The 12438-nt window shown below is 37.7% G+C and overlaps 1 protein-coding gene across 2 annotated transcripts; it reads left to right on the plus strand.

The window, feature by feature from the left end:
- The first annotated feature begins 359 nt into the window (after positions 1-359).
- LOC133739832 (laccase-14-like) lies at positions 360-11089 on the plus strand. 2 transcript variants are annotated; one of them, XM_062167637.1, is made up of 7 exons: positions 360-511; positions 621-772; positions 843-1087; positions 1182-1307; positions 1515-2112; positions 2254-2606; positions 10827-11088. In XM_062167637.1, the coding sequence occupies exons 1-7, from the start codon at positions 422-424 to the stop codon at positions 10958-10960; spliced, it is 1698 nt and encodes a 565-aa protein (XP_062023621.1). In that variant the 5' UTR covers positions 360-421; the 3' UTR covers positions 10961-11088. The 2 variants fall into 2 exon arrangements, with proteins under 2 accessions (XP_062023621.1, XP_062023622.1); XM_062167638.1 differs by having other exon boundaries at positions 371-511; positions 950-1087; positions 10827-11089.
- The last annotated feature ends 1349 nt before the right edge of the window (positions 11090-12438 follow it).

A 12438-nucleotide genomic window follows, 5' to 3' on the forward strand; every position in this document is an offset into this window, starting at 1 on the left:
CAATTTTGTGGCACATAGGTTAGCAGCCATTGCTTATGAATCCAATACTACTCAAGTATGGATAGACCAAGCTCCAGTAAGTATTCTGGATGTTTTAGCTTTTGATTGTATTCGATCGCATTAATCAATAATGTTCTTGAAGTTTTGACTCAAAAAAAAAACAAAGGTGCACAGTCAGCGTCCAACATCAACTCAGGTTTAATAAGAAAAGTTCTTGCGTCACCCAAGATTTTATATAATCTGTACCTTTGACTATAACAAAGAGTGATGTTTAGCTAAGCACGGTCCCAATCATGTAATAGCTCATTTCTATATATAAATACGGGGATGCACTACAGAATTCAAACGAATAATTTGTTTCTAAATTAATGCCAGAGAGAAAAGTTGCAGAGAAGAACATAGTGTCATCTCTTTGAAGGAGATGGGTTCGGTTCTAAGTTTCATAGGGATCTTATTTCTTGATGGATTCCTACTTTCCATGGCGTATAACGTTCATCACTACAGCTTTATTGTAAGTTGAAAATTAAGGTCTCTCTACTTATTGTGTTTTCCGTTATTAATTTGTTATACTACCTGCCGCAGTAATAATCATGAGTTGTTTTTGTTTTAATTGGTTGCAGCTCAAAGAGACCAATTTTACACGATTGTGCACGACGAAGCCCTTGCTGACTGTAAATGGGCAGTTTCCAGGACCAACTATTCATGTTCGCAAAGGAGACACAGCTTTTGTTAATGTTCACAATGATGGCAAATACGGAATCACCCTTCATTGGTAATCTCTCTCTCTCTCTCTCTCTCTCTCGCTCTCGCTCTCTCAATAAGTAACTAATTTAACTTTATAGGCATGGAGTAAAGCAACCAAGAAATCCATGGTCAGATGGTCCTGAGAATATTACGCAGTGCCCTATTCAACCTGGAAAGAATTTTACTTATGAAGTTATATTTTCAGATGAAGAAGGAACTTTATGGTGGCATGCGCATAGCGGTTGGTCACGTGCGACGGTCCATGGTCCTATTGTTATTTTACCTCACAGGGGGAAAAGTTATCCGTTTCCCAAACCCTATGCAGAGGAAACAATTATGCTTGGTATTCGTTTGTTTTTGTTATTATCTTAGTCTATCATTGGTGTTATTTTATTTATTGTCTCATGCTACTATAATTATTTATCTGCAAACCTCAGCATCATGGTTCAATGGAGATGTTAAGGAACTAATTGATATAGCCATGAAAACCGGAGCTGATCCAAAAACATCTGATGCATTCACCATCAACGGCTGGCCAGGATCTTTATACAATTGCAGCAATGGTAACTAAGCAGAAACATAAGAATAATAATAAAAAGCCTACATTACAATGGTTTTTTGTTTTTTGTTTTTTAGCTAGCTTGTTAAGTAGCTTGATAAATAAAGTTCACATAGTAAATTAATTTGGGAATTAGCTATAACATTCTCTCTTAAGAAAGACAAAAATCAACAAGTTTTAACATTGGTGATGTAGTTTTTGGCTGCTGCAGAGACGATATACCGTCTTAATGTTGAATATGCAAAGACCTATCTTCTTCGCGTAGTCAATGCTGTGATGAACGAAGAAATGTTCTTTGGAATTGCCGGTCACAACTTTACGGTGGTAGCTCAAGACGGTGCATACATCAAGCCCATTCAGACCGATTACATTATGATAACTCCAGGCCAAACAATGGACCTCTTACTCACTGCGAACCAGACTCCCAGTCACTATTACATGGCTGCTAGTCCATGTTTCGACGCCGTTAATTCTTCGTTCAACAATTCCACCACTACAGCAATCCTGCAATACAGCGGGCAGGACTACACTGTCCCTTCCTTCATTCCCATGCCTACACTTCCTGCACCTGATGACAGTATGGCCGCAGACGACTTCATGATGATGATAATGGCTTTGGCGACCCCTGAATATCCTATAAATGTGCCCCTTAACATCACTCAAAGGATTTTCATCACAGTTTCTTTGAATCAACTACCATGTCCTGCTAATGCTATATGTCAAGGGCCTGATGGTAATAGATTGTCTGCAAGCTTCAACAACATCAGTTTTACTACCACAACTACTGATATACTCCAAGCATATTACAGGTAAAAAAAAATTATGCGTAAATTTTAAATTGTTAGCTGTATTAGGTTTTTATGATTTATGTCATGATCACCATCCTCATCCATAATAAATAAAGCAATTCTAAAAGAATTTATTTCATCGTCACTTGTTTTTTCAATTAGGACCTTACCTAATGTCTATGCCGATGACTTTCCCGATCAACCACCGGATTATTTTAACTTCACAGGAGATGTGGGAAATTATGAATTATTTCCGAAAGTAGGAACCAAGGTAAAGATGATCGAGTACGGTGCAGCAGTGGAAATTGTTTTCCAAGGAACTAATGTTGGGAACCCAGAAACTCATCCAATCCATCTGCATGGTTATAGCCTCTATCTTGTTGGCACAAACTATGGCAACTTCAACGACACAACTTCCCCCCAATCTTTCAACTTGGATGATCCACCACAACTTAATACTTTCGATGTTCCTAACAATGGATGGGCCGTCATTAGATTCTTTGCTAACAATCCTGGTACATAACTACATACTATACCTTCACCTCTATACAGTTCTATGAAGTATAAATATGTTCACGTATATGATACATGAAGCTTTCTAGAGTTAGCTAGGACACTCCGTTATATCGCAATTATTGCTACAAAATTAAATTAATATATTTATAGAATTAGTAATATATATATACAGTAGACTAGTGAAAAATAATAAAAAATTTCAAATTTCAAGTAAATTATCTCTATAATGGGCCTATATACATGCGCATTGTGTGTACGAAAAATTAGCCAAACCCATAATCATTTGGTCATCGAAAATGTGTAAATAAATGTACTCTGTCAAATAAAATTAGAATGAACATGGTGCTAATCAAATGGTTAATTGTTTTCTGATTTAGCTAATTTAATATAGGATTCATATGTGTGTGTAACTAGAGGATAAATTGTTCAGATTATTAAACTAAATGCTAAAAATATAAGCATCCTCAAATTTTGAGTTTGAGGAGTTCCTCTAGAACCTCCATACACACGGAGAGGGTCACTCTAGTAATGGATCCTTTTTTTTTAGCTACTTCAAGGGATCACCTATAGAATCCAAATTTTGATCATATATATGCATTAAATTGATAGACATTGAGGCATTGAACTAGATTAATTCAATGGACGAACCAAGTTTATCCAACATAAACCGTTCATGTTTATAATGGTAAATCACGATTATGAATACCTTAGAAGATAACTTGGCTCAAAATTTTCATAAGTGATCTACTCATGGAGACCTAAAAATAAGATAGTTAATTTGATGATATACGATCAAAAAGTTGGTCCCACAAATGATCCCTTAAAATGACCTAAACAAATGATCCATTAGTGGAAGAGCCATGTGTGTGTGTGTGTGTCTATATATATATATATATATATATATATATATATATATATCTTCTAATCTAATATAAATGGAGGCGCTCTTTTGGTGTCAGAAGGCTTCACCAAAATATGAAGTGTCCAAAATGTCCTTCTAAATTACTATTTTAAATAAATAAATAAAAACTAAAAATGAAATTAAGAAAAGGGTTATTATGTGGCCAGTACCATTTTGTCTAATGACATAAGTCTCTCATTTGTAAGTGGGAGGTCGTGAGTTTCACTCACAATAGACTAGTTGTTAGATATGAGTTGTTGATTTGCTAAAAAAAAAAAGAGGGAGTTATTATGTAAAAAAAAAAAAAACGTAAATACAAAAAAATTGATGAAACTAAAGAAATTCTCGACATCCTATATAGATTTCTCATTATATGCATGTGTTCTCTAGTTCTGATAATTGGACAACATATCTCATTTGAGAATGATAAATTTTAAGAGATAAGCTTAGCCTTTTTTTTTTTTTTGAATCAACCCAAAGGGGCATGAATATATTCATCTAAAGCCAGAGTAGCTGTAACATACCCTTACACTGTCATCTCAAGTAGTGACAGACAACAAGGTGTGTTAGTACCTACGGTGGTGCATAGACAATAGATCCCCTCATTAGACATCAAATTACATAGAAAATAGCATGAATCCTCATTTGGTACTACTCCTGTCACGCCCCGAATTTTGAATAATCAATTCAAATCCGAAACATGAATAATAACAAATTACAACTAACATCCTGAATTTTTTTCTCACAAACAACCACACTTCACAACTCTCAAATTTACAATAACCCAAATCCTCAAGTTATTTATTACAGCACACTCCCACCAAATCAAATTGTAAGGCTCAAATGAGCTTAACTCGCCTCACTATTACAATTGCTGTAAAACTATAACCATTGCTCTAACCGCACGATCACCGTCCTGGTTCTCCTGTCCTGTAGGATTACCCGCTACACAATTTGAATAGTGTACCGGGAGTTGCAACAACACAAAACCCGGTAAGCTTTTTACAGCCAGTATGAGTAAACAAGAAAGAACTGTTGATTTATTAAATTACAATTCAAGTAAAATTCAACAGTATTACGTCTGCAAAGAGACATCAACCCACTCATGGAAAACCACAAGGAATACATTTTCACAATCCTCAAATCACAATACACCACACTGGTCCTGTAAACACCCAACCCACATAACACCACTCTGGTCCATCCCAATAACACGTTAGAGCTCTAACTGCCTCGTTACCTCTGACACCTTGGCCTAGGGTCAAGCAACGGCAAAAATACTTCGGTTAACACTATAACCGTCGCGCTTTGGACATCCCCGTCCTCAGCACCATATACTTCGGTTAATAATAAACCGTCGCACTTTGGACATCCCCGTCCTCGGTACACAACTTCGGTTAATAATAAACCGTCGCACTTTGGACATCCCCGTCCTCAGTACACAACTTCGGTTAATAATAAACCGTCGCACTTTGGACATCCCCGTCCTCAGTACACAAACACTCCGGTTATCCATAACCGTCAAACTTCGGACACCTCGTCCTCAGAATCCTACATTCTCCAACTCTATACATACTCCAATGTAAATCATGAATATTAACAAGCACTCATCAATCATGATCATCACATATAAATATGATAAGTCAAATTTCAATTCATAGTATTTTAATCATCCCAAATTCCACACTCTTCAATGTCACACCATTCCACATATAATCACGTAAATATATATATACGTAATCACCCACTCAGGAATGACCACTAATACCAACTATAGTTCACACAAGAAAATCGTGAAATTCATTTTGTATAATTAAAACCATTTTACTTACCTATGGACCGTAATTGATCAAGTCCATATGATTTTAAAACAAATATTTATTCCATAAATATTTTCACACAATTACGACAAAATAAGGTAAATAAATTTATTCGGTTCGTAATATGAACCACGTGAGGTTTACTCACCTCTAAATTCCCGCTGCGTCTTCTTAACAGCTCAAAAACAACGATTCGAAATCGTTCACCAATCAATCCATCAACCACCTAGTCAAACACGATCTTAACTTAGAAATCATTCATAGACCACACATATACAGAAATCCAACGGTCGGATTCTAATTTAATGATGATCCAACGGTCAGATCAAATTTATATGATGATCCAACGGTCAGATCCTCACGGATCGCCCTTAGGATCATCCTCCAAAATTATCACGAAGATCCAACGGTCAGATCTTCCTGAATCGCCCTTACTAACATCTCCACAAAATTATATGAAAATCCGACGGTCGGATTCTCACGAATCGCCTTCCGAATCACTATTTCTCAAATATACGAAGATCCAACGGTCGGATCTTCGCCCGTGACCTCACAAGTCACCGGGACAGTCATACGATCAACATATTAAAATTTGAAGTAAAACCGATGGTCTGATCTTCGTAGATCGTAAACCGAAGATAAAACGTAAAAACCGTAAATAGTAACGTAAAAACGTAAATCCACTATTTACCAACTTTTTCTAACATGACCATGTTATATATCAAAACGCTCGTATGGATGCATAGATCATCGCCTAGATAATGAAAACTCGAAATATGGTCTGATGCGCCGCCACAAGCGGTGGTCAGTGGGCGGTCAACGACGGTCAACCACCTCAGATGGCAAAGTGACCAACTACAAACTGGTTCAAAATGAAAGGGTGGTCGACTTCCATACCTGGAGCTAAGTCTGGTTTGGCCTAGATCGTCCTAGATCAAGCGTTGAAGTTGGATTAATCTCGTGCGTCTGATCAGATTCCAGATTGAATCAGGGACGTCGAAATTTTCAACTCGTGATCTTTCACTCCACACTCCAAATCGTCAAGCAAGGAGGATATGAGGATGATCAGGGGAAGGAGGAGATCACAAAAATGGGGAGGATCGGCCCGTGAAACGCCGGAAAAGTGGTTTTCCGGTAGGGTCGGGTTCTAGCTTCGGGGGGGCTTCGATCCACTTCTGGGGGCAGCGGCGGAGCAAGATGACACCACCAGGCGACTGAGCATGCGGCGGCGAGTTCGGGAGGCGCCGGGTCCTGAGCCAGAGGACGCCGGAGGCGGCAGAAAAGCCGGGTCGGGTCAGCTGGTACCCGACGGTTCTGAGGAGAGAGAACGGAGGGTTTCGGGGACCGTTCAGCAAAAAGAATAAAATTTCGTCCTCAAATGAAATTTCTGATTTTTTTTCGATATTTATAGAAAATTCCCAATTTTCAAATATTCATAACTTAATCATACGAACTCCGAATATTGCGTTCCACATGTCCACGAACTCGTATCGACGAGCTCTACAACTTTCATGAAGGAAGTTTTCCCAAATTTTGAACGTATAAAAAGTCAACTTTGTTGACCCCCTAAAAACGTTCGTTTTCGAAAATTAAATCGTTCGAACTAATTCCACAACTTTTCCAAGCTTCGTACTCGCTCCTATTATCGTGAAATCATTTCTAAAAATCCACGGAATTTAATTTGGATTTTTCGGGGTATTACAACTCCAGAGGCGCTAGAGACACCTAGATTGCACAAGTGCTTAGACAATAGGTTGACCATCGCCGCCACGAACCAAGGGACTAGCAGCACCGCTGCTACGAAACATGGAAACGGCAGCACCGCAACGTTATACTGAAACCCTACCTCCAAGAAAAATTCGGAGCTTCAGCACCACACTGCAGTCTGGAAAGGAGATGGATTCAGATCCGGTCCCACCTAGCACCAAACTCGTCTCCTAAAACCAGTGTCCATGGATGCCTTGCCTTCGAGTCCGATTTAGAAAAACCATGCCGATCAAAAAATCTGTCAAAACCTCAGGCCAAACCACCTCCCAGATCAATGGGTATTTGTTTCTGTCCAGCAGCATCATAATGAAGGTGAGACACCATCAGAGATGCCGCAGGACGAGGGATCGATGAAAGGTATTCGCAGCGCCTCCCCTAGCTAGTTAGAGAGAGAGAGACCCTAGAGCCGCTCCATTAAAACTGACACGCCCTGAATTTCGAATAAAGAAATTCGAAACTGAAACGCAATAACTTAACAAGCACAAGAAAACATTTAGAAAATTTTTCATTTAAACTAAGCAACAAAACAAATCGAGCTCACAAATGTCAATACATACTCGTTTTTTAGAGTCACATATTACATTACAGAGAATTTACAAATTAAACAGAACAACAATTCAATAAGTAAATACACTCACTACTTAGCGGAAGACTAAAACCAAAAGTACACTTCTACATCCAAGCTATGACAACAACAAAACCTCAGCTTCGACGACTGTTACTCTGACCTGCACAATAACTCTACCATGGAATAGTTCACTGGGTTGAAACAACAAACCCGGTAAGCTTTTGCAAGCTCGTGTGAGTAAACCTAAATAACCACAAAACACCTTTCCGACTCAAGGACAACAAATCAACACAATGATTAATTCCAACAACAAAATGCTTTTCTTTTAAAGGCAACACAAGTCATCACGGTGACAAACCAAATTATTTGAAAGCACAACAACAAATCCAAGAAATCACTTTTCTTTCCTCTCGACAGGAAGCATTTATCACTAGAATGACATGATAAAGTATTTCTCAACTCACTACGAGTCTCAACCACAATTGTACTCACAATTTAAACCAAATACAACCTGTAATCTTTGCATAGAAAATTAGTTTAGGAGATCATCAAAAATCACACAATCCAAAACCATAGTAATCCCTGCATATTAGTTTAGGAGATTACATTAAAATCAAACAAAAGAAAGAGAAAAAGTAAAATGAGGAAATCAAACAACTCACGCTAAAGCTAAGAAATCACATTTTCAACTCAAGTGAAAACCCCCACAATTTAGTAAGAACCCAAGTCCCTCATGGACAGTAAAATAAAGAAACCACTTGAAACTCTCTTTTAAAAATGTGTATTCATGAGTCACAAGTAACCACGTGTTACCCCCATGACATACAATGGCAGACAAACTAGAGCACTAACTGATCGTAACCACTCACCAGACCAAAGGCGTGGTTCCCGATTTATTTGCCTCATTCACTACTGTGATACCTGATCAGTAGATCAAAAATATTTAAAAAGTCTCACATGACTCAAAATGTTACACCAAAACACAAATACTCTTTCAACATAGTATAATCAAGAATTACATGATATATTGCATTTCCGAAAAGAGTAAATGCTCAAAACAATAACCTAAATAAAATCACAATTATTATGCTTATCACAATGCCACACTAACAAGATATATTTCACATAAATACACACACACACACACACACGTAGTCATCTACTTAGGAATACCACTAATACCAACTATAGTCCATAATCGCAAAACTCGAGAAAATTATTTTTATAATTACAATCTCATTTTACTTACCTATGAACCGTAGCTAATCAAGTTCACATAATTTAAAAAAAAAAATTATTTCAAGAAAACAATTTCATAATTTAGCGATTAAACCGAACAATAAGTAACTCTGTTCATAAATGAATCACGTGAGATTTACTCACTTTAGAATCCTGTTGCGTCTTCTTACAGAACTGAGATAACACAATCACAAAATATCCGTCCAAGACAACCTCGTCAAGCACCTAATCACATACGGTTTCATCTCAGTATACGAAACACAAAGTTGATTAAAGTTTGAACCCCCGTTTGAACTAAAACCCTGAAAGTAACGCCAATCAAGGCAGAACTTCATCCGAGACCACCCAAAGTCTCCGAAATACTTCTAGGATCAATATGCCAAAACGACAAGTCGATCCAACAGTCGAATCCTCACGGATCAAAATACCAAGCAAATCGAAATCACTAAAAAACCTAACATGCTCATACAATCTCCAAATGCTACAAACCATATATCAAAACGCTCGTATCGACGAGCAGATGATACTTGGTGAAAGAACTTGCCCCAACCATGGCCGGACGTTCCGTCACAGGCAGCTACACGTGAGCCCACACACCGCCGTGCCAAACTCCAAACCAGCAAGATCCAATCGTCCAAAATAGAGTTTACACAACAAGGATCGACTTTAATATCTGGAGCAAAGCCCAACTCAGCCTAGATCACCGCTGTAAGCCAAAAGTCATTGTTCACCGCGAGTTGAAGTTCCTCAGATAAAAATCGATCAACCTAACCTCCAAGGATCGAAAGAGGACGCTACTAGGAGCAAAACAAGACCAGTTTAAAGCCCAGTCGTCGTCGAACGAAAGAGTTCCGGCTGGGTCCGTCGCCACCAATCTTTGCCGCTTTGATCCGCTGTCGTGGATGAGAATCAGAGCAAGCCGCCACCACAAGGAGGACCGCACGGAGGAGGCGAACAGAACTGGGTCTGTTTCACCGCCAGTTATTACCAAAAAAGCAAGTTCCAGCCGGGTCCGGGTTGGGTCCGTCGGTCTTGAGGAGAGAGAACAGAGCTTTCTGGGAAAATATCAATTAGGGAGAATTCCACAAATGGTCACTCAACTATGACTCATTCGACACTTTGGTCACTGAAGTTTCAAATATATCACTTTGGTCACTCAACTATTACATTGTCAATCACTTAAGTCACCCAAAGAGTATTTTTTATAATTTTTTTTAATGAAAAAAATTAACAAAGTGACTTAAGTGATTGACAATGTAATAGTTGAGTGATCAAAGTGATATATTTGAAACTTCAGTGACCAAAGTGTCGAATGAGTCATAGTTGAGTGACCATTTGTGAAATTTTCTCTATCAATTATGAATTCCCAAAGCTGGAAACTCCTATTTATAGTCATTTTCAAAAATAGCAAAAACTTCCGCTGACCACAACTTTCTCGTACGAACTCCAATTTACGCGTTCTGCATGTCCATGAACTCGTATTCGACGCCCTCTATGACTTTCATGAATGAAGCTTTTGGAGAAACTCAACAAATAAAAAGTCAACCTTTTGATCCCTCAAAAATAAAACGTTTCGAGCACTTATTTGTCCGAAATACTTCCAGATCAGCCCCAAACTACGTACTCATCCTAACAACCACTGAATAAATTCTGAAAAAAATGCTCGGAAAATAATAACTAATTTTTGAGGTATTACAAAAACACACATAGATAAGCTTAGCCTTATTAACCTCTATATTGAATATATACCTAGTGTAATTTTATATAGTGTTTAGAGCTAACTTTAAACGTGATGACATTTTTCAATATGTACGTAAGAAAGTGATTGTTTTAAAGAATATACATGTATGTAGTAAGTGAAATAATTTCATATATAGTTGCATGCCTCTTGTTGCATCTACATTATTTTTCTTACTCATTTCAGGGGTATGGTATATGCACTGTCATTTGGAGCGTCATGCTACTTGGGGTATGGACACCGTACTCATTGTGAAGAATGGACCCACTAGAGCAACAAGTATAAAGCCACCTCCACCTAACTTGCCAAGTTGTTCTTAGTATATTTGAACAATATATATGTACGTATTACATGTATAAATCTATCAAAATACTAGGAGCATGGTCAAAGTACTATATACCTATTAGCTCGTTTTTCATATATACAACGGGAATATTACACTTACTAATGTATTTTTAAAATAAAAAAATTTGTTCTTCGCATTTATCAAGAGGACTCTCAAATTTCTTGACTTGACTTTTAAACCGAAAGTATTATACACCATTTTTCATGTTTTCCCGCTTTTTACAAACATTATGAAAGAAAAATGAATATAATTAATATTTTTTAATTAAAATAAAATTAATAATTAATTAATTAAAAATACTTTGCCTAATTATTTAACAAATATCACACAAAATGATAAAATGTCCGAATAAAACACATATGTATTTTTTTGTATTATACACATCCCGTATTTTACCCTATGCCTATTAGCAAGCCTTATGTATTCCAATTCTACTTTAAGAAAAATAAATATAGTTACCTAAGATTGATGGCTCAATTAGCACTTTTGTTTAACTCGATTAAAAAAAAACCTACAATTAAACATGTTAATTTTTTTTTTTTTTTTTTTTTTTTTAGGAAAAACGATAATTCTATTAGAAATAATAAAGATTACAACTGATAGATGTAGAAACTTCATCAAAAATAAAGAAGATGAAAATGAAAATGATATTAGAAACAAGACATCGAAAAATGAACCTAGTAAGGATACGGCTAGATGCAAGAACACATCTAATGATGCACCAGTAGGAAGCCGGGCTATGCAAAGAACCTTCTGGGATCTGGGCCCAAACTAAGGCTCAGAATAGAACCTTATGATATCCAATGCCTAGCCCTTACGTTGCCATCATAACTTGCCGGCATGCTTGACTAATGCTGATAAGCCAAACCAGAGGCTAGAGATCCTTACTTTAGAGCCACCGCGACCCGCAACGAATCTCTACGCCATAAGTAGCCTTCAACATCAGTAGTCTGATCAAGATTGCAATCAGATTCCATGGCTGTAAAGTAACATATCAATAATACACAGGCGCCACAACCCAATCATCACCCACTAAAGCTGCCTTCTCGATATCTACATGATGAAAAAATGAAGCAAGACATGTCCCAATTACTCAAGCACCTCCCCACCATACACTACCGCCATTAACACTCTGATCATGAGGTGTATCCTTTAAGCGACCTCATTTCGGTCTGAGACCACCGGTCACTGAACTCCCCCATGTCTGAGAAGAATACGCCCCGAAAGCACTGTGCTTCTTAACTACACAAAGGAGGGAGGCCTGCACGCCTTGGGTAGACGACATGTGCAAATTTTGAATCACTGTACGCAGCGATACTGGTCTAACTTTATTGGGGGACAATGGGATGGGGAAAAATACGACAACAACTGCTTTTCATGTGTCGGACACCACTGACGGTGTCGAAATAGAACCGTATTAAAGATGGGATAAGGTGTTGCAGCGCCAAAAAC

This window comes from Rosa rugosa, chromosome 3 (assembly GCF_958449725.1).
Source record: "Rosa rugosa chromosome 3, drRosRugo1.1, whole genome shotgun sequence".
Classification (NCBI taxonomy): domain Eukaryota; kingdom Viridiplantae; phylum Streptophyta; class Magnoliopsida; order Rosales; family Rosaceae; genus Rosa; species Rosa rugosa.

What these genes read in the sequence shown, in the direction of transcription:
- LOC133739832 (XM_062167637.1), top strand. Translation starts at nt 422, where the DNA reads ATGGGTTCGGTTCTAAGTTTCATAGGGATCTTATTTCTTGATGGATTC. An exon ending in ATACTCCAAGCATATTACAG is followed by an intron (nt 2,113 to 2,253) that starts GTAAAAAAAAAT and finishes TTTTTCAATTAG; the next exon opens with GACCTTACCTAATGTCTATG. An exon ending in ATTCTTTGCTAACAATCCTG is followed by an intron (nt 2,607 to 10,826) that starts GTACATAACTAC and finishes TACTCATTTCAG; the next exon opens with GGGTATGGTATATGCACTGT.